This window comes from Symphalangus syndactylus, chromosome 14 (assembly GCF_028878055.3).
Source record: "Symphalangus syndactylus isolate Jambi chromosome 14, NHGRI_mSymSyn1-v2.1_pri, whole genome shotgun sequence".
In the NCBI taxonomy this organism is placed as follows: Eukaryota; Metazoa; Chordata; class Mammalia; order Primates; family Hylobatidae; genus Symphalangus; species Symphalangus syndactylus.
The window spans coordinates 114,085,461-114,107,157 of NC_072436.2; the positions used below are offsets into that span (position 1 = coordinate 114,085,461).

The following is a 21,697-nucleotide window of genomic DNA, read 5'->3' on the forward strand; positions in this document are numbered from 1 at the left end:
CACTATAATGTTCTGCTGTTACTAAGCCATTTGAAACATTTAAGAGAATCCAATATATTAAACAATGGTATGCTAGACTTACAACCGTAATTCAAAATGCTTAAGAAAATATAATTAAGTTCAAACATGTTTGAATGTTTAAAAAAATGACTTACATTTACCTGTTTATTAGACTTACGAGAGTTGCCTAAGTCCCTGGAAAGATTTTAGTTTTTTGGGTTTTTTTTTGGTTTGTTTTTTTTTTGTGTGAGACAGTTGCCTCACTCCTGTTGCCCAGGCTGGAGTGCAGTGGCACCAGGAGAGCTCACTGCAGCCTCAACTTCCCGGACCCAGCACTTTGGGAGGCTAAGGCAGGATGATCGCTGGAACCTAGGAGTTTAAGAGCAGCCTGGACAACATGATGAGACTTCGTCTGTACAAAAAGTTTTTTACAAATTAGCCAGGTATGGTGGCACACCCCTGTAGTCTTGGCTACTAAGGAGGCTGAGGTGGGAGGATGGCTTGAGCCTGGGAAGGTCCAGGCTGCAGTGAGCCATGATCCTGCCACTGCACTCCAGCCTGGGCGACTTGTGAAACTCTGCCTCAAAAAAAAAAAAAAAAGAAAAAAGAAAAAAACAAAGACCCCCCCTTTAAAAACCTCAGTTAGTGTTACTGAGAAAATACTAGCCTTCCTTGTCCCTTGGTTATCCTCAGGAATTTTATATGTTTTCTTACTGTATATATATATATATCCTTCTAAACATTGTATTTTCAAACTGGTTATTGATGAAACAGAAAAACTAAATTGTGTATTCCAACTTACGATGAGTAGCCTTCCTGAATTCTTATTTTAATGGCTTTTTTGTTTTTTTCAAAATAGGCAGACCTATCATCCACGGAAATGAGAATTCTGTCCTCCCTTTTCCAAAAATTGCATTTCTTATTTTTGTTTCCTGTCTTACTGCACTGGCTAGAACTTTCAGGTTTTAGGCAATATACTCTTATTGTCTAATAGTGGTAGAAACGTACCATGTTGATGATGTTAAGGGGAATGCCTCTAAGTTTGGGTGCAATGTTCATTTGAGATTTTTTTTTTCTTCTTTTTTTGGCAGGGGGGACGAGTCTCGCTCGCTCTGTCGCCTGGCTGGAGTGCAGTGACATCATCTCAGCTCACTGCAACCTCCGCTTCCCGGGTTAAGCGATTCTCCTGCCTCAGCCTCCCAAGTAGCTGGGACTACAGGCATGTGCCATCACGCCCGGCTAATTTCGTATTTTTAGTAGAGACGGGGTTTGACCGTGTTGGCCAGGCTGGTCTCGAACTCCTGATCTCAGGTGGTCCGCCCGCCTCGGCATCCCAAAATGCTAGGATTACAGCCACCATGCCCGGCCAAGATTTATGTTTTTAATTAAAATATCCTTCAATTCCTCACAAATCCAGTATTTTAAAACAGGAACAGACGTTAAATTTTTATCAAATTATTCCCTCGTGTCTTAAATATGCTTTAAAGATCACTTTGTCTTAAAAATACACACGCAGTAAATGACAGTCCGTGCAGCTAATTCTTGGTACATCAGGGAAACTGATCTCCCAAGAAAAATCAGGCTGCGGGACGACCCAGTACGCTAAACACCGACTTGCAACCAAAACCTCTAACCACCACAATGCCTTGGGGAAAAGTGTGTGGACCCGCCACCTTTTCCAGCAGGCAGTGACTCAACAAGAGCCCGACACCAAGTCTAAGTCAATCCTTGACACTGTGGAGTCTGTGATCAGGACTGGGATCTTTTGCAAAATTGTGAGTCTACCTGGTCTGCTGAAGTTTGGGCCGACGCTGTGCTCAACTGCAGTTAACACTTCCCAGTCCATGGTTCAGTTTTAAAGTGCCCAAACTACGCCCGGCATCTGTCTTCCTGTTGTCACAACTTTTTCAAAAGTGCAAAACTACGGCAAGGCTAACAGGAGAGCCCGGACCCGACAACGACACGCACCTTTGTCCCCAGCGCCGACGCGGGCCGCAGACGTCCCCCCGCGGCGGTCCTCATGCCGGTCCCCGGGCGGCGGCGCAGCTAGCGGTGGGCCCCTGAGCCGTGGCTCCCAGCGGGCGGGCGGCCCGCGCCTCGGCCCATGGCCGGGTCCCCGCGCCCAGGGGAGCCTGGTGTGCCGCGCCGCGCGCCCGCCCAGAAGGAAGCGAAGAAATGCCAACTCGACGTCCGCGCAGCCACTCCGGGGACACCAGGGAGTCGGGGGGGCAGCCTCCGGGCGCCCCAGGAGAACTTGCGGCGCGGCACCCCGCGCTTAGACGGCGCCTCCGAAAGCGGCCGTCGGGAGGAGCGCTCCAAAGAACACGGGCGGCGGGAGCGGACGGGCGCGGACACCGGGGCCTCCCGGCCTGCGGCCAAGCAGAGTCGCCGGGCGCGGGAGCCCAGACCCGGGGGAGGCTGAGTTCCAGGCCGCGCCGAGCTCCGTCAGGGCAGCTCACTGGCGCTGCGACGGGGCCGACCAGCGCCTCGGGCTCGGGAATGGCCCCGGGGCCCGCGCCCGACCAACGGCCGTAACGGAAGCGCCGAGAGGGGAGGTGCGCGGAGTCCAAAACCCGGGGACGGGGCGGGCAGCGAGGCCGGCTCCCTCTCGCGCTCAGCCGGCCGCACCGTCGCCGCCGCCGCCTCAGACCGCGGGCGCTTCGTTGTCACGAGCCGAAGGGAGGGGGAAGAAGCCGGGAGTCTCTGCGCTCCGGCGCGCGGAGACCACGGCGCTCGCGTCACGTGCCGCTCGGTCGGCCAATGATCCCCGGCGGGCGCGGTGACGTCAGAGCAGCGGCGTGGCCGATGACAGCCGGGCCCCGTCACGTGGTCAAGCCCACTCCAATGGGCGGCGCCGGGGCGACCCGCTGTTCCCGGCGGCCCGTGCGTCGGTGGTGGTTGGGTGGTAAGATGGCGGCTGTGAGTCTGCGGCTCGGCGACTTGGTGTGGTGAGTCCGAGCGGCCGGGCCAACCGAGACGCGCCGGGGAGCTGCCCGCCTGAGCGCGGGGTTCGCTGCCGGTCCCGGAGCTGCCTTTCTATGCGCTCCAGGTCGCGGAGAGAGGGGAAGAGAAGGTGCCGGCGCTTAGGAGCGGCGCCGGGCGGAAGGGGTAGTCCAGTCCCGGGGGACCGAGGCCGAGGGTGGCCACGGCGGGCACCGGCTTTGATCCCCGAGGTCGCCCTGGTGGGGTCTGCACTCGGGGCCCAGATACTGGCGGCCCCTGTGAAGGGAGCCGCCGGTGCCGCGAGGCTTCCCCGGACGACGGGTCCCCGGGGTCTTGCTGGGGCTTCCCAGAAAGCAGAAGCGCCGGGGACCGGACCTGCGAGTCCATCTCGCCGGTGCCATTCGGTCAAAGCCCAGGTTGCGATGCAGCCGACCTGTGCGGGCGGCTCAGCCGGAGGTGTCTAAACCGGACTGCTGGCGTTGCCCCGCGAAGAAACGGCGGGGGGAGTTCTCTTTTACAACCGATGGCTTGGCAGTGACCAGTGCGGGCTTGGGTGCCTCCCGCGGTCTGCTTCTGTGTCCCAGACAACCGCCCGAACCTAGACTGATTGTCGCCGCCTCCCTCGAGCTGCGTAGCTTGTTTCTCCACCCAGAGGAAGGCTTCCATTAGCATTTGTCAAAGCCAGGCAGGTCTCCTGTTGAATTAAACCAGACTTAGGGAGGGAAAGTCTGTGTTTACAGAGGAAGCTGTCCTCCCATCCCCGTCGTTAAGAAGCTCTAGACAAGTGACTTTTGACAGTTGTGTTGTTCTGTATTCCTTGTCAACAGAAGAATGGATATACGTTGTGCACATAAGTGTACAATTTTGCATTCTACTTCTGAGGGTCTTGGGCCCAGCTGTGAAAGCTTTTGTTCCGGCATTTGAGGATGCCAGCAGAGATTTAGGAAGATAAATTGCTTATTGAGTGGGTTGAAGGAGATGTACTGGCTTTTCCGGGGCAAGTGTTGACTCTGTGTGTTTTCTCTAGGGGGAAACTCGGCCGATATCCTCCTTGGCCAGGAAAGGTGAGTGTCTTGCTACTAAAGGAAGATATCTGAAGTTGGGTTTGAGGACGTGGAGAATGTAAGATGCATTCCTCTCAGTTTCTAGTATTGAGTTAAGTTGGGCCCATTCAGATGGCACTTAGAATTTTTTTTCCCCTAGTATCGGTTGTTTTTTAAAAGGCAATGCAGTATACACCAGATCATTAAATCTGCTCTAAACGCTTATTTCTTGATTTAGAGGAGGTTTATGAAGTTTCTTTTTTAACCCCGGAAATAATTCTAATCTGAATTTAGCTTTATGCTTAAATGTAACAAAAGGAGAAGAAAATATAAATTATCCCGGAAGAGAAGTCTAAATGTAGGTTAGTGAAAAGCCAAAGTATTTTTGTCCCAACTAAGTTTAAATCTTCTTTCCATGTTACCATATGTGCTACTCCAGTGCCTCTTTGCAGAAGTTGGCATTCCAGATTTTGCATGAGGTGATCCATCATTGCTTTCCAAATGTTGTGTTTTTATATTCTTGCTTGGAGCCCGGGAAGTGTCTTTAGATGGTCTCTTTGCAATATGGTGTTTTCTGTGCCTCAGTTGTCCTTTGTTTTCACTACGTCCTGTCTCAACCCTTCCTACACAGGAAGTATTTCAAAGAGCGTCCTCTGCATTTTTTCAGTAATGATGGGGTCACATTGGGGCAGGGTGGGGTGGTGGGGGGCAGGGGATGCTGTTGATCTTAGTTTTAACTGCTTGTAAAACAGGGCCACTGCAGTAAAAGGGATATTGTGTCTACTGAGCACTGTGGTACGTGTTAAATATTGGGAACTTCTAGAATATCTACACATTTCCACACATCTCAATAGAAAGATGGGAGATTTAGATAAGTACTAGGCCTTGGGTTCTGTTTTGTATATAAATATATTTATTTGTAAGTAAATCCTTTTAATTTACTTTTTTCGTACCAACGTAGAACTGTGTAGAGCAATGTGGAGCCACTAGAAAGTGGGTTGCTGTGTTGCCAGCCAACCTTTTTCCCCCCTTTTATCCTCCAGATTGTTAATCCACCAAAGGACTTGAAGAAACCTCGTGGAAAGAAATGTTTCTTTGTGAAATTTTTTGGAACAGAAGATCAGTGAGTAGTACTCACCAGGAGTCTCCCTTCGCCTTTCTTTCTGTGTTACCTGGAGTCTGAGCTGCTTTGAAAATATTCTAAGGATCCTTAGTTCAGTCTTATAATGTATAATACTGGCATCTCATTCTGGCTTCATACTTAAATAAAGGTGCAATATCTTGCAGAAATTGCCCTAGACAACTGTCGTAGGTCTATAACTAAGTCAGGCAAGAACTAGGTTCATTTACCTTCTAAATATAACAATTACATTGAAATAGTTTCTCACATGTTTCTTTACCCAACTCCAAACAAAGGCAGTTCCTTTTCGTTTGTTTTTTGAGACAGAGACTTACTCTGTCACCCAGCTTGGAGTGCAGAGGCAGTCTCAGTTCACCACAACCTCTGCCTCCGTGACTCAAGCGGTCCTCTCACCTCAGCCTCCCAAGTAGCTGGGACCACAGGTGTGCACCACCATGCCCAGCTAATTTTTTGTAGAGGGGGTTTTACCATGTTGCCCAGGATGGTCTCGAACTCCTGGACTCAAGCAATCCACCTGCCTTGGCCTCCCAAAGTGCTGGATTATAGGCCACCGCACCCAGCTGGCAGTTATTTTTATAAAAGCCATGTTCAGTTCTCTTTTACTGCCATATATCATTATGGTTCATGCATGAGGTATACAGTGGAAACTAAAATTTTATTTATCTTAATAAAAGTAATTGTTCAATCATGTTCTCATTTGTAAAACTAAGTGATTTGCTCTGACATTATTATAGTAAGTCTTTTTACCAGATCTGTCCTAAGTTGGGGACACCAGGACCATTAATCTGAGACTCTTTGACCATGTAACGTCGCAGTGAGGAGAAGAACGTGAAGAACCTGTATTAACTTGAGTTACTAGTGATTTGTTTAGCTTTTTCATCACTATGTCTAGTTGCTTAGCTGGGTCTAGCTAGATGGTTTGATTTTTTTTTTTTTTTTTTTTTTGAGATGGAGTTTCACTCTGTCATCCAGGCTGGAGTGCAGTGGCGTGATCTCAGCTCACTGCAACCTCCACCTCTCGGGTTCGAGTGATTCTGGTGCCTGAGCCTCCCGAGTAGCTGGGACTACAGGCACACACCACCACGCCCAGCTAATTTTTTTATATTTTTAGTAGAGACGGGGTTTCACCATGTTGGCCAGGCTGGTCTCAAACTCCTGACCTCAAGTCATCTGCCCCGCCCCCCACCCCCTCGGCCTCCCAAAGTGCTGGGATTACAGGTGAGAGCCACCATGCCCAGCCAGTTTGATTTCTTTAAGTAGTTGTATTTCTATTCGTTATTCTTATAGGAAAATACAGCCTTAGATTTGAAAAAAATGTGGCTTCTCTGGTAAATCTAATTCTAATGGTTAAAGTATTTCTTCTTAGAAAGCGATATATTATAAACAGTATTTTTCACTCATCCAGGAGTTTATATGTCAGAGTGCTCTTCCTGGTTTCATGTTTACAGATATACCCAGCCCCAGTTCTCTATCACAAGCCAGCTTAACAGCCTGTGGTGGCAGTATTTCAAGGAGATCGCTGGCCTGGAGCTGTGGAGCCAGAGCTTCTGGAAGAGGGAATGTTCTTATAATTCCATGGATTTAAAAAAGAAGATTTGGCCGGGCATGGTGCCTCAGGCCTGTAATCCCAGTACTTTGGGAGGCCAAGGTGGGTGGATCACTGGAGGTCATGAGTTCGAGACCATCCTGGCCAACATGGCCAAACCCCGTCTCTACAAAAAATACAAAAATTAGCCGGGAGTGGTAGTGTGTGCCTGTAATCCCAGCTACTTGGGAGGCTGAGGCTCGAGAATCACTTGATCACAGGAGTTAGAGATTGTTCGAGACACTGCGCTCCAGCATGGGTGACAGACTGAGACTCTGTCTCAGAAAAACAAAACAAAAACAGGAAAGATTGTCCCCATGCATAACATCAGTGTTATGTGTCCACTCTCTGAATTGCTTGACACTGAAGGAATTTATAAGAAAGCAAGTATAGGCCGGGCGCGGTGGCTCACGCTTGTAATCTCAGCATGTTGGGAGGCCGAGGGTGGTGGATCACGAGGTCAGGAGATCGAGACCACGCTGAAACCCCGTCTTTACTAAAAATACAAAAAATTAGCCCGGCGTGGTGGCGGGCGCCTGTAGTCCCAGCTACTTGGAGAGGGTGAGGCAGGAGAATGGCGTGAACCCGGGAGGCGGAGCTTGCAGTGAGCCGAGATTGCGCCACTGACTCCGTCTCAAAAAAAAAAAAAAAAAAAAAAAAGAAAAGAAAAGAAAGAAAGCAAGTATTATAGTTCCCACCTTGCAGATGCTCAGTTAAGTGACAAGTTGTAAACATTTCAGATAAGATGATGTGCAGAATGATGGTCGGGCGTGGTGGCTCATGCCTGTAACCCCAGCACTTTGGGAGGCCGGGGCAGGCAGATCGCTTGAGGGCAGGAATTTGAGAACAGCCTGGCCAACATGGTGAAACCCTGTCTCTACTAAAAATACAAAAATTAGTCGAGTGTGATGGTGCACACCTATAATCCCAGCTACTCAGGAAGCTGAGGCAGAAGAATCGCTTGAACCCGGGAAGCGGAGGTTGCAGTGAGCTGAGATCGCGCCACTGCACTCCAGCCTGGGTGACAGAGTGAGACTCCGTCTCAAAAAAAAAATAAAGATTATGTGCAGGATGAATGATGGCAGATAATTATTAATTCTAGACTGGGCACAGTGGCTCATGCCTGTAATCCCAGCACTTTGGGAGGCAAAGACAGGAGGATTGCTTGAGCCCAGGAGCTGGAGACCAGCCTGGGCAACATAGCAAGACCTTGTCGCTACTTAAAAAAACAAATTTTTTTTTCAATACCCAGGCATGGTGGCACACAAGTGTAGTCCCAGGTATGCAGAAGGCTAAGGCAGGAGGATTGCATGAGCCCAGGAGGTCAAAACTGCAGTGAGCCATGATCACAATATTGCACTCCAGTCTGGGTGACAGAGCTAGACCCTGTCTCAAAAAGAAAATTCTAGAAGAGGGAGAGCTCAGTGGAGAGCCATGAGATCCAAGAAGACTGAAGAAATGGGATTTGTGTTTTTGTTTGTTTGTTTGTTTTTTTGATACGGAGTCTCGCTCTGTCGCCCAGGCTGGAGTGCAGTGGCGTGATGTTGGCTCGTTACATGCTCCGCCTCCCAGGTTCATGCCATTCTCCTGCCTCAGCCTCCCAAGTAGCTGGGACTACAGGTGCACACCACCATGCCCGGCTAATTTTTGTTGTATTTTTCAGTAGAGGCAGGGTTTCACCATGTTAGCCAGGACGGTCTTGATCTCCTGACCTCGTGATCTGCCCACCTCGGCCTCCCAAAGTGCTGGGATTACAGGCGTGAGCCATCGCACCCAGCCAGAGATGGGATTTGAATCCAGCTCTGGAAGATACGTAGAATCTGGATGGACGGGGACTATAGGGGCATTTCAGACAGTGGGGATACTATGAACAGTTGGCATTAAGCTGGGTGTTATGGAAATGAAGAGGCTCCCTGCCTAAGGTAACTTGTGCTTAGGAATAACAGAGGCAATATGGTTGGCCCAAACTTCATTAGCTAAATGAATAATTACACAAGTCTGAAACAAAAATGGGAACTCAGTCTCATTATAGGGAGCCTGAAGCCATTGTTTCCTTATGTTTTTTTTTTTGTTGTTGTTGTTCTTGTTTTGTGTTTTTTTTTTTTTTTTTTTGAGACAGGGCTGGAGTGCAGTATCACGGACATGGTCACTGCATCCTTGACTTCCCAGGCTCAGGCAATCCTCCCACCTCAGCAGTCCGAGTAGCTGGGATCACAGTTGTGCGCCACCATGCCCTGCTAAATTTTTTACTTTTTTTTTTTTTTTTTTTGTAGAGACAAGTTCTCGCCATGTTTCCCAGGCTGGTCTCAAACTCCTAGGCTCAAGTGATCCTCCCGCCTCGGCCTCCCAAAGTACTGGGATTACGGGCAGGAGCCACAGCACCGAGCCCCGAGTTTTTTGGTTTTTTTAATGCTAAAAGACTAGATTAATAAACTGTGATATTTGTTTATAACAAGTGCAAGAAATAGGACACAGAAAATTGGAGTTGAGTTAATTTCAGAGCTTAACCAGGCAGACAGGTGAAGCCAGTGGTGATGTGCTTGCTCAAGACAAGAATAGCCTGATGGTGGTGGTGATGATATAATTTCTAACTGACTAAGGTTCCTCGGAGGGTTTTAAACAAGTGGGATACAAAGCAACTGCTAAATGCAATATTTTTAACCTTTTAAACTCGTTTGATAGAGTTCTACATTTTAAACTATAAAAATGAAGTCACTGTGGTACTAATATGTTATCTTTTTGTGGGTAGGCAGTTAAGTTAGAGAAAGGAAATGAAGGGTAAAGATATACAGTACTTCTCTAAAGAAGGAACACTTCCTTAGTGATCAGTGCTGGGGCAGATTTTATTTTGTGTTTTTCTATGAAGGTAAGATCTCCAGATTGGCTGGTGGCAGCAGATTACTTTGGGGAAAGAACTCTGGATTGGTTACCAGCCTAATGTGCATTCAGGTACCGGTTCCAGCTTGCTCCCTGATCTGGGCAAGCTGTTTCACCTTTCTGAGCCTCTGTGCCCTCTACATGAGGGGATGATACCCCCTACCTCATAGTTAGGAAGGAAAAGTAGTATCACCTGTGTAGAGTGTGGCTTGCCATACAGCAGGTATTAGCAGACATTGGTCCAGGATGCCTTTAAGTATGGAAAACTGAGCGAGATGGAGACTGTCCCTATGAGAGAGAGAGAGTGAGTGTGTGTTTGTTTGAAAAGAAAGGAATATGAGAGTTGGAAGTTCCTAAAGGATGTCAGCCAGGTATGTTCTTTTTACCCAAAAGGCTTTGAGTACAAAACCATGCATCATTCCACCTTTATGTAAAACTGTACTGTGCCTCATCAGGAATACTATATGTACTTCAGATCATGCTTTCAAAGGGATCTGTTAGAATTGGCCAAGATCCAGAAAAGGGAACTGAGTCAGACAAAAGAGCAGGACTCTTAAATGTGGAGAAGCAAAGACTGAAGGAAGCACGGGATCAGGATGTAGGAAACAGCGAATGGCCTAGAGAAGTTTGGCGATGGGCACTGCAAGTGGATTGTGGTATGACTGAGTTAGGACCAGGGTGAGGAGCACTGGATGAAATGGGCGTTTAAGAGGTGGTGTAGACAGGTATTACAAGGGGATTTTTTAGGGATGAGAACTAACTTGTGAAGACAAAGCCATAAGTGGCTCCTGTAGAAGCTAGACTGTACCTCACCTTTAACACTTGACATCAGGGAGGGGCATGTGGTCCAGGCACATCCCGGGTGGGGGCACCATTGGTTACTGGACCCTGGCCCAGGTGGATAGGGTCTGACCCAGTGGAGTGTCCTCTGTTCCTGAGAAATACGGGATTTGGTCAGAGATGTTCAGTTTCAAAATTGACCCACTACTTAGGCAAAAAAAAGTGTAGTTATAATTTTTAATATTTGCAAGGTCTTTTATTAAAGAGTAAAAAGAACGGCTCCTTATGACAAGATAATCAGTGATTCCAATCTTTTAGAAACCTGATTTTTCTCTCTCCCCTTCTCTGCCAAAATATCTAACAAATTGTGTTGACATCCCACTGTTAGGAGAGGGCCAGACTTTCCTAATCAGGTGTACTGGTGAGAAGAGGACGTCATAATACGGATTCGGCTCCCTGAGTGAGATGGCCAAGACAAAACTGCCCGCGTAATTTTTGTATTGTCATGGAAATACAAGGGGATATAATTTCAGCAAAACCCTGCCGGCTTCACTTGGTGACCACAACCAAGGATTATGTGTCAAGTGCAGGAGGGTCCCTCTTTGACAGGTCTGATTATTGGTGACCCCCCCCCCATCAGAGCAGAGACAGAGCTCGCAGTTTAAGAGTTTCATCGGGGCCAGGCGCGATGGCTCACACCTGTAATCTCAACACTTCAAGTGGCAGAGGCAGAAGCATCACTCGAGCCTAAGAGTTGAAGGCCAGCCTGGGCAACATGGCAAGACCCATCTCTACAAAAAATTTAAAAATTAGTTGGGCGTAGTAGCATGTACCTGTAGTCTCAGCTACTTGGGATACCGAAGCAGAAGGATTGCTTGAGCCTGGGAGGTCAAGGCTGTAATGAACTGTGATTGAGCCACTGCATTCCAGCCTGGGTGACAGAGCAGGACCCTGTCTTTTAAAAAAGAAAAGTATTGCCCGGGCACGGTGGCTCACACCTGTAATCCCAAAACTTTGGAAGGGCAAGTCAGGCGGATCACGAGGTCAGGAGATCAAGACCATGCTGGCTAACATGGTGAAACCCCGTCTCTACTAAAAATACAAAAAAATTAGCTGGGCGTGGTGGTGGGCGCCTGTAGTCTCAGCTACTCGGGTGGCTGAGGCAGGAGAATGGCATGAATCCCAGAGGCAGAGCTTGCAGTAAGCCAAGATTGCACCACTGCACTCCAGCCTGGGTGACAGAGTGAGACTCTGTCTCAAAAAAAAAAAGAAAGAAAGAAAAGTTTCATCAGTGGCTGTGGATGATGATGGAATGGAGGGAGTGTTCATTTAAATTACAGGTGCTCAGAAGCCACCAGAAACCAACTGGTGCAACAGGTTGTGGACAAACAGTAGAGAGTCTGCAAGTGCCTTCCTGCAAGTTTCCATAGCAGTCTTCACCTCCAGTCCTCACAGCAGCCCTTTCAGGAAGTGCACAGGGTCATCTTTCTGGTTCTTATTTTTTCACAGATGAGGAAACTGAGAGACCAGTGGTACTTTTTCCACCAAGCCACATCTAAGGTGGACAGGTCTCGGTGGATGTGAGGTGTCTGAGTCAGTACTGAAAGTAGCTGCTCTAGAAGAATTTGTGGTTAATAATTAGAAGCATAGCAGCTTGGAAGCATCCCTTTTTCGTTTCACCTAGCACTTGATTTGTGTGTGTTTTTTTCTGGTGCCTTTATTTCTGAAGAACTTGACCTGTAACACCTCAGTAATCTTCAGGCCCTTTTGATGGATTTTTTTTTTTAAAGGGCACCCCTAGAAATTGTTTACTAAGTATTCACCAAATCCAAATGGAGAAGCAAACCCACACCTTCTGGCCCCATCTTTGCTCTCACCTGTATTTTTATTCGTATTTTTATTTTTTTTTTTTTTTTTGAGACAGAGTCTCGCTCTGTCGCCAGGCTGGAGTGCAGTGGTATGATATTGGCTCACTGCAACCTCTGTCTCCCAGGTTCAAGTGATTCTCCTGCCTCAGCCTCCCGAGTAGCTGGGATTACAGGCACATGCCACCACACCTAGCTAATTTTTGTATTTTTAGTAGAAACAGAGTTTCACCGTGTTGGCCAGGATGGTCTCAATCTCTTGACCTCAGCCTCCCAAAGTGCTAGGATTATAGGCGTGAGCTACCACGCCAACTTGTTCTCACCTTTATACTCTGCTTGTGTGTGTGTTTGTGTGTGTGTGTGCTTTTTCTCTGTCTCCCTCCCCCTGCCATCGTCTCCCCACCCTTTCTCCTTTTCTCTTTCTCTTAGCTTCACGGCGTCAGCCCAGGTCACCTGTCTATGCGAAGGCTGAAACACATGTGAGAGATTTCAAGATTAGTCATAAGCTGACATCTTTAATATACAGTATCTACATGTATTTTTTTTTTTTTTTTTTAAGACCAAGTCTTGCTCTGTCGCCCCTGCTGGAGTGCAGTGGCACGATCTCCACTCACTACAACATCCACCTCCCGGGTTCGAGCAGTTCCTGCCGCAGCCTCTTAAGTAGCTGGGATTACAGACATGTGCTACGACAACTGGCTAATTTTTGTGTTTTCTGGTAGAGATGGGGTTTTGCCATGTTGGCCAGGCTGGTGTCAAGCTCCTGGCCTCAAGTAATCCACCTGCCTCGGTCTCCCAAAGTGCTGGGATTACAGGCATGAGCCGCTGCACCCGGCCATACATGTATGATTTTCATTTAAGAGGAAAGCAAATCAGAAGTGTGCAAGTTTTTGAAAATACCAAATTTTAATTCATTTTGATGGGAGTAATCTGAGAGTGGCTTAGTGGCGGTTCTGTATTCGTGGATGAAGAGACTTTTTATAGGAAGAGTGTCAGGTCACCAGGGTAAATTGGCTGTGTTACAGGTGCAGTTACGTCAGCAGCCAGGCAGCAGCAACCCACCAGAGCAGACCTGCAAACCAGGAAGTCATGGAGGAAATCCTCTGGGCAGTCTGAATAGCCTATGTTCTATGGCAGAGGCCTTTAGTATTGATTTGTTTTTTTCCAAGATAATATGTGTTCACCATTCAGAAGCAAAAACCTGTCAACATTGAAACAGTTGCATTCATCCCCATCCCACAGCCACCCAGTTAGACCAGTTTCTGATGATGTGTCCCTCCAGAGATATCAGTGCGTGGTCAGTCCATTTTCCTTGTCTTTGCACGAATGGTAGCACATAACATGCATTGCTTTTTATTTTGCTCGTCTCCACGTAGCCAGATATCTTATGGGACATTCCCTTTCCTTCTCTGTAAGGACCTTGCCTGTTTTCAGGTATTTACTACCACAGTGTGTCATTCATTCTACTGTACATAAAAAGGAAATCCTCCTACTTTAAATACAGCTTGAGTAAGCTTGATTTTTCTGACTTCCCAGCCACAATTGGGCTGAAAGATATAGCTCCATCTAAGTCTTGGGAGGATGATAGGAAAATCAAAAGTTACAGCTTATATCAAGGAAAGAAACAGTCACTTAAAAAACCAACAGTAGCAACAACAAAAACACTAAAGCCTTTCACACTGGAGCATTGTAGCGCCTTTTAACTCACTGGTGAGCAGTACATCCTCCTGAACATCTGGGAAGGAATCATTTACCCAGGGATTATTTATTGAGGACCAGTGAAGGAATCATTTACCCAGTGATTATTTATTAAGGACCAGTGGCATGCCAGGCCCAGCTGATGTGCCTCAGTGAATTGGACAGTGGTGCATTGTTGAAGCGCCAACTGAAAAGCATATTCTCATTAAAAAGACAGAGGTAGGCCAATTGCAGTGGCTCACACCTGTAATCCCAGCACTTTGGGTGGCTGAAGTGGGCAGATTACTTGAGTTCAGGAGTTCGAGACCAGCCTGGGCAACATGGTGAAACCCCATCTCTATAAAAAATAAATTTAGAAAAGATAAAAGAAGTATAACCTTTAGAGAAAAAATTGTATTCAGATAGCCAAAGTGATTTAAGTTTGGTTCGCTTTCAAGAGGTAATCCACATAGAGCTCTGGTAAGCTGCGTTTTTTTGTTATTACTGTTTTTGAGATGGAGTCTCACTCTGTTGCCCAGGCTGGAGTGCAGTAGCACAGTATTGGCTCGCTGCAACCTCCGTCTCCTGGGTTCAAGTGTTTCTCCTATCTCAGCCTTCCGAGTAGCTGGGATTACAGCTGAGTGCCACTACACCCAGCTAATTTTTATCTTTTCAGTAGAGACGAGATTTTGCCATGTTGGCCAGGCTGGTCTGAAATTCCTAACCTCAGGTGATCTGCCTGCCTCGGACTCCCAGAGTGCTGGGATTACAGGTGTGAGCCACGGTGCCCAGCCAAGCTGGTTTTTTATGGCTGTTTTCTGATGTAACAGGATGCTTCTCCAGCAATAAGTTGATTCCTTAAATAGATTAACATTTCTTGGATTTACCATCCTATTCATACTGTCAGTTCATTTAGCCATTTTAATGTTTCGAAGATGGTCGTAAAGAGGAAAATTTCAGTATCTCAAATGCTTTAAAGTGAGTGGAATTTTGACTGTACAGTTCCTTCTAGCAGAAATCAGTAAACCTTGTAAGATGCTTCAACAAAAAATGGGGTTGATTTCTTGGCGCTTCAGACATCCTCACCTTTCTATTCCCTCAGAATCGGTTCTTAGGAGGCTGGGGAGTGGGAGGCAGGGATGGAGGTAGCAGGATGGCGTAGGATTAGCAAGTCTTGGGAGTCTGTTGTCCCATCTCAAGGGGTTCCATAAAAATCACCTTGTTGGTCCTATATTGGGAACTTGTGTGGTTCTCAGCTTCTGACCGGAAGCTCCTAGGATGAAGAGGCTGGTCACGACTCCTTAAACTTCATCCATGATACTGGTTGTGTCATCTCAGACCCACAGGTTAGTATGGTAGCTTCACTGGCTTTTGGGGCTGGGTCTGAGTTTGCGTCTGATTGCTCTGGCCTGTCATTAGCATCCCCGTAAGGGGAGGGAAGGGAGTCAGTTCAGGGATATACTTGCCAGAAAATCTGGGGTCGAAATCTCCTTCCACTTTGCCTCCCAGCAGATTGGATTCATTGGTGCTCTCATGTTGAATTTCAAACTTTAAGATGAGTTGGTCACTGGAAAGGAGTTTGCTGGCTCACGCCTGTAATCCCAGCACTTTGAGAGGCCAAGGCAGGCGGATCACTGGAGGCCGGAAGTTCAAGACCAGCCTGGCCGACACAGGGAAACCCCGTCTCTTCCAGAAATATAAAAATTAGCTGGGTGTGGTGGTGCACACCTGTAGTCCCAGCAACTCGGGAGATGGAGGTAGAATTGCTTAAACCTGGGAGGCAGAGGTCGCAGTGAGCTAAGATCGTGCCACTGCACTTCATTCTCGGTGACAAAGTGAGACTCTCTCAAAAAGAAAAAAACAAGGCCACGTGCGGTGGCTCACACCTGTAATCCCAGCACTTGGGAGGCTGAGGCAGGGGAATCGCTTGAACCTGGGAGGCGAGGTTGCAGTGAGCGGAGATCGCCCCATTGCACTCCAGCCTGGGCAACAAGAGTGAAACTCCATCTCAAAAAAAAAAAAAAAAAGAAGAAGAAATTTGCCTAACTCCTCTAGTTAGAGCTGTGCCAGGGAGACCAGCTTCTGTATCTCCATTCATCGTCTCACTTAGCCATGGTGGCATGCCTGATAGTGGTTCGCTGCCTGACATCTGCAGGCCGATGATCCCAGGTCTGTGTTTTTGCACAGACCCCATCATGACAACTACCAGCACCACTCTCAAAGTCCAGGTAGCTGGTGGAGGGTTAGTACCATTATTTTTATGTGCAAAGGTTAACACTATTGCTGTTAGTGAATATTCTCTAGCTTTCTGTAAAGAAAACAACCTGAAGCTTGTGAGATAGCTCGGTTTCTGTATCCTTAACCTGACCTACTTTTTCTGAAGGTTATGCTGTGAAACCTGTATCACAGGCTAAAACATGTAAATTAACTGATACCTTGTCAAGCCTATAAAATTATTTTGTGCTTGGATTCTATAAGCTGTATGCCATTCAGGGAAACCGTAGAAAGCCAGCTGCAGCAGATTTGTTCAGGTTAGTGTGGCAGGCCAGATACCCCAGAATTGACAGCTGACTACTTTCATGTGTTAGACATTGATGATTGAAATTAAAAATTACATATCAGAGGTGTATGTTCTTCTACCTTTAATCTCAATAATCTTGTTTCTATTTCTTTTCTTTTTTTTTTGAGACATCATAAAACAGCATGCCATCTCATTTTTAAATGCCTCCTTTTGTAACTGCTGCCCTTATTCCAAACCATGTGTTCCTTGTTTTGTGTGGTTTAGTAGCCATGGTTACCATCATTTATGAACAAATATAGGCTCAGTGGCTGTAAATATCCATGGGAGCCACAAATTTTAGAAGATGTTGCATTTCTTCAGCTCCCTAACATCCCTGACTCTGTTGATCAACAGATCATAAATCTGGTTCCCATTGTTGACAGGCAGCAAGCATTTTCCTGCATAGTAATGCTGCTGTCGTCTATCACGTTTCCAGGTATCCTGATTCCCAGGGATCCGTGTGTGGCCGCCATTTGTGCTACCTAGTGAGAATGGGAAAGGGTCTCCAGATTTCTTTCTGCCCTGAGCAAGTGGCAGGGTATATGTGGTTGGGCATTGGAGGCTGATAGACGATGGTGGAAATAAATCTGCAACACAGTGCCTTCACTGGAGGAATTTGATTTGTGATTGCTGCAGTGGTGGTGACGGTTCTTCTGCTTGACTTGTTTCAAGAAAATATACTTTAGGCATAAGACTCTGATATGGTTGATAGCATGTTTTGAAAAAAATGGTGAGGCCTATTGCAAAGTCCAGTTAAACCAAATGGATATTTACACCGTGCGGTAGTGAGGTTGTTGATACTTTATGGCATATGCAATATGGATCATACCCTTTCTCTGTTTGTTTTCTGCTAGTGCCTGGATCAAAGTGGAACAGCTGAAGCCATATCATGCTCATAAAGAGGAAATGATAAAAATTAACAAGGGTAAACGATTCCAGCAAGCGGTAGATGCCGTCGAAGAGTTCCTCAGGAGAGCCAAAGGGAAAGACCAGGTGAGAGACACAATGTTCACTTTCTACCAATGCCAGACTGGTGATTTTTGCATAGCAACTAACAGATTAAATGTCACCCAAACCCAAACCTTTGTTCTTCTGAAATGCCACTGGAGAAAGCTACTTCAGTTCTAAGGTGTCAGCATTTTGCTTATCAGTTTGAAACTCCATGCAGCTAACCTTTCTGGAGTAGGTTGTTGCTTTTAGGAAAATTGCTTGGACCCAGGAGAAATATCTCAGCATTTGAGTCGAGCACAGGCCATTTCTTCCTTTCATATCACACAGATTAGGGGCATAGCCTTTGAAATATATATATACTGCCTGGATTTAAATCCTGTCTCCTAGTTTTGGGACGTAGGGAAAGTGACTTTTGATATATATACTTTTTAAATCTGCTTCTCCCAATGTCTGGGGACGACAGCAGAATCTATTTTTAGGGTCATAGTGAGGAGACCACACAGAGTGCCTGTAGCAGCACATGGCACCTGTAAATGGTGGTGGCGATGGCGGCAGCAGCTGTGGTGGTAGTTATCATTATTATTATTAAACTTTCAGACGTCATCCCACAATTCTTCTGATGACAAGAATCGACGTAATTCCAGTGAGGAGAGAAGTAGGCCAAACTCAGGTGATGAGAAGCGCAAACTTAGCCTGTCTGAAGGGAAGGTGAAGAAGAACATGGGAGAAGGAAAGAAGAGGGTGTCTTCAGGCTCTTCAGAGAGAGGCTCCAAATCCCCTCTGAAAAGAGCCCAAGAGCAAAGTCCCCGGAAGCGGGGTCGGCCCCCAAAGGATGAGAAGGTTTGTTTTCTCTCTGCAGCTTCCGGGATTAGTGATGTCCTTTTAGTATAAGGTAGAGTTAAGTGCTTCAGTATGCTTCTGCTCGTGGAGTGGGAGCAGAATTCTGTGCTCAAGAATCCTGCAGGGCAGGTGCAGTGGCTCATGCTTTATCCCAGCAACTCAGGAGGCTGAGGCAGGAAGATGGCTTGAGCCTTGGAGTTCAAGGTTGCATTGAGCCGATTGCACCACTGCATTCTAGCCTGGGTGATGAAGTGAGACCCCAACTCTTATTTAAAAAATTAAAAAATAAAGAATCCCATAGACCAGGTGAGAGACACGGCTTGGATGCAGATGCGAAGTAGGAGCGCGAGGCAGGAGAGCAGTCCACTTGAGCCAGTGCACAAGGGCTGGCCCTGGGAAGGGCTTAGCAAGAAAGAAGGGAAGGCATTCCAGAGGTGGAGGGCACAGCCCGTGTGAGGCTCGGTGCTGGTGGAGACACTCTCGAACAGGGAGAGGATAGTGTGGAAAGCCAAGAAAAAGGAACCTTGTCCCTGGATCATGGAGGGCCTGAAGGTCTACTGAAGCAGCGTGGTACTAAAGCATCTTGGAGTCAGTGGGGGCCGGTGAAGGTGATTGAGCCAGTGGCAGTGTGTGCTTCCCATGTGTGCACCAGTAGTCACAGAGTGCGGAGGGGAAAGTCTCAGAGCCAATTAGAAGATAAGGCTAGGCGTGCGTTCATAAGGGGGTAATTGCAAATATTGCAAGCAAATAGGTGAGAGGCACTTCAGAGGAAGAGTTCTTAGGATTCCGTAACTGGTTATGTAGAGGATGAATGAGAAAAAGGAAAAGAGCATTTCCAGCTTCATTCCTGGGAAAGTGATGATCACTTTCTTAAAAGTAGAGGAGTGGGAATGTAGAGGTGGCTTGTGGAGAAAGAGTACCAGTTCTCTTTGGAATGGCAAGAATTTGAGGCAAGGCCTAGACAGCCTGTGAGCTTGGTGTGACCTCAGGACTAGAAATGTAGATTTGGGAGGTGAATTTGTAAAAGAGTAGTTGAGTCCGGGCAGTGGGATGGGTTTGTTTCAGGAAGAGAGGGAGAAGAGGGAAGCACGGAGGCCTGCATTGCAACAAGAATGCCGTGCTTGTGTCAGGAAGGAGTGGGAGGAGCTGGCAACATGAGATAAAGCAGTGAGAGTGCATCTCTTGCCTTCTTGCTGACAAGATTTGAGGCCGATCTTAGAAGGCCACTGAGAAGAATTTCAAAGTGAAGGGGGCTGTGTCAGGAACGCGGTAGGATTGTCAACAGCAGGATAAAGAGAACAGAAGCCGGCAGATGGCTGGCAGCAACAGTTGGGTGACGAGGCCATGATGAAACATTAGACCTTGGATCAAGGCTCAAAAATTAAGACACCAGCGAGCCCAGGCAGGTAATGGAAGCAACTGTAGCTGACTGGACCTAAGAAGCAGTGGCACGGGTGCCAGGCACCCCGGCTGACCTGCCTTGGTGCTCAGAGCATCAAGGCTGGCCGTGGTCAGGGAGTCTGGGGAGGTCATGCTCTGTCCACAGGGTTCTAGCCAGCTTCTGCCAAATTGTCTATTTTTTCTCAAGAGAAGCTGGGAAGGCCAGTTGTGGTGTCTCACACCTGCAATCATAGCACTTTGGGAGGCTGAGGCGGGAAGATCACATGAGCCCAGGAGTTCAAGACCAGGCTGAGCAACATAGTAAGACCCTTTCCCTAAAAAAAAAAAAAAAAAAAAAAAAAAAAAAAAAGACAAAATTGGCCAGGTGCGGTGGCTTATGCCTGTAATCCCAGCATTTTCGGCGGCTTAGGTGAGCAGATTGCTTGATCTTAGGAGTAGAAGACAAGCTCTAAAAAAACGAAAAAATTGGCCAGGCGTGGTAGCTCACACCTGTAATCCTAGCACTCTGGGAGGCCAGTGCAGGAGGATCCCCTGGGCCCAGGAGTTCTAGACCAGCCTGGGCAACATACGGAAACCCCATCTCTATTAAAATTTTTTTTGCTGGGCGCAGCGGCTCACACCTGTAATCCCAGCCCTTTGGGAGGCCGAGGCGGGCGGTTCACCTCAGGTCGGGAGTTCAAGACCAGCCTGACCAACTAGGAGAAACCCCGTCTCTACTAAAAATACAAAAATTACCCGAGTGTGGTGGCATGCTCCTGTAATTCCAACTACTCGGGAGGCTGAGGCAGGAGAATCACTTGAACCCGGGAGGCAGAGGTTGCAGTGAGCCGAGATCGCGCCACTGCACTCTAGCCTCGGTGACAGAGCGAGACTCCGTCTCAAAGAAGAAAAATTTTAATATAAATGAATTAAAAAATTAGCTGGGGTTGGTGGTGTGTGCCTGTAGTCCCCCCTACTCAGAAAGCTGAGATGAGAAGATCACTTGAACCCAGGAGGTGGAGGTTACAGTGAGCCAAGATTATGCCACTGTACTTTAGTCTGGGTGACACAGTGAGACCCTCTCTCAAAAAAAAAAAAAACAACAAAAAAAGAAAGAAACAAAAAGTACTAGTTGGGCATAGTGGTACACACTTGTAGTCCCAGCTACTTGGGAAGCTGGGTTGGGAGGATCACTTGAGCCCAGGAGGTCAAGGCTATAGTGACCTACAGTTGCAGCACTGCACTCCAGCCTGGGCAACAGTGTGAGACCCTATCTCAAAAAAAAAGAGACAAGCTGGAAATACAGGTTTTTATGTGAAATATCCCAATTTTAAATCTGCTTAGTTCAAACATATGTCTTGGGTCCATAGAAACATCCCTGTGGGCTGCCATTGTGAGGCCTCTGGTGAGAGACGGCCCTTCTCACTGTTAGATGACCTAAGGCTGAGGGAGTGGTGAGAGCAAGGGTGGCGGTGCTGTCCCTGCATACCGTGAGCCCAAGGTTTGGAAAAACTGCCAGCTGCAGTGCAGAGAGAAGTTTATAGGGAGCGTGATCTAAATTGATCCACAAAAAATGTAATGTGACTTTTGAGTTTATTTCCTGGAATCCAAAAGGAATCTGGGGTGTCAGATTTTATGCTGTTTCCCAAATTGATATTGTCTGGTATGTGAAGCCATGCATCTCACCAGCGCCTGTGCCACCCTGGAAAGAAACACCTTCTCGTTGGATAAAAAGTACAAAGAAGGCCGGGCGCGGTCGCTCACGCTTGTAATCCCAGCACTTTGGGAGGCTGAGGCGGGCGGATCACGAGGTCGGGAGATCGAGACCACGGTAAAACCCCGTCTCTACTAAAAATACAAAAAATTAGCCGTGCGTGGTGGCGGGCGCCTGTAGTCCCAGCTACTCGGAGAGGCTGAGGCAGGAGAATGGCATGAACCCGGGAGGCGGAGATTGCAGTGAGCCCAGATTGCGCCATTGCACTCCAGCCTGGGCAACAGAACGAGACTCCGTCTCAAAAAAAAAAAAAAAAAAAGTACAAAGGAGAGGTTATGACA

General features: G+C 47.4%; 2 protein-coding genes across 28 annotated transcripts in view; one reads left to right on the forward strand and one right to left on the reverse strand.

The window, feature by feature from the left end:
- Positions 1-2,432, reverse strand: part of UBN1 (ubinuclein 1) — a 34,799-nt gene extending 32,367 nt beyond the window's left edge. For 5 of the 12 annotated variants that reach the window (XM_055243006.2, XM_055243010.2, XM_055243012.2 and 2 more), the window contains exon 1: positions 1,786-1,927. In XM_055243006.2, the coding sequence (XP_055098981.1) occupies positions 1,786-1,846 (61 nt within the window). In that variant the 5' untranslated portion in view covers positions 1,847-1,927. Of the gene's footprint in view, positions 1-1,785; positions 1,929-1,968 lie in introns of those variants that run through there. The other 7 variants (XM_063618262.1, XM_055243011.2, XM_055243004.2 and 4 more) reach the window with 4 other exon arrangements.
- A 383-nt stretch (positions 2,433-2,815) lies between these two features.
- GLYR1 (glyoxylate reductase 1 homolog) overlaps positions 2,816-21,697 on the forward strand; it is a 48,119-nt gene continuing 29,237 nt past the window's right edge. For 5 of the 16 annotated variants that reach the window (XR_010115813.1, XR_008650941.2, XR_008650942.2 and 2 more), the window contains exons 1-5: positions 2,819-2,948; positions 3,971-4,007; positions 5,030-5,109; positions 17,326-17,464; positions 18,020-18,262. Coding sequence is in view for 9 of the 16 variants with exons in the window: in XM_063618295.1 (XP_063474365.1) it covers positions 2,845-2,948; positions 3,971-4,007; positions 5,030-5,109; positions 17,326-17,464; positions 18,020-18,262 (603 nt within the window). In the remaining 7 variants the exon portion in view is untranslated. Of the gene's footprint in view, positions 2,949-3,970; positions 4,008-5,029; positions 5,110-6,575; positions 6,776-17,325; positions 17,465-18,019; positions 18,263-21,697 lie in introns of those variants that run through there. The other 11 variants (XR_008650939.2, XR_010115812.1, XR_008650940.2 and 8 more) reach the window with 5 other exon arrangements.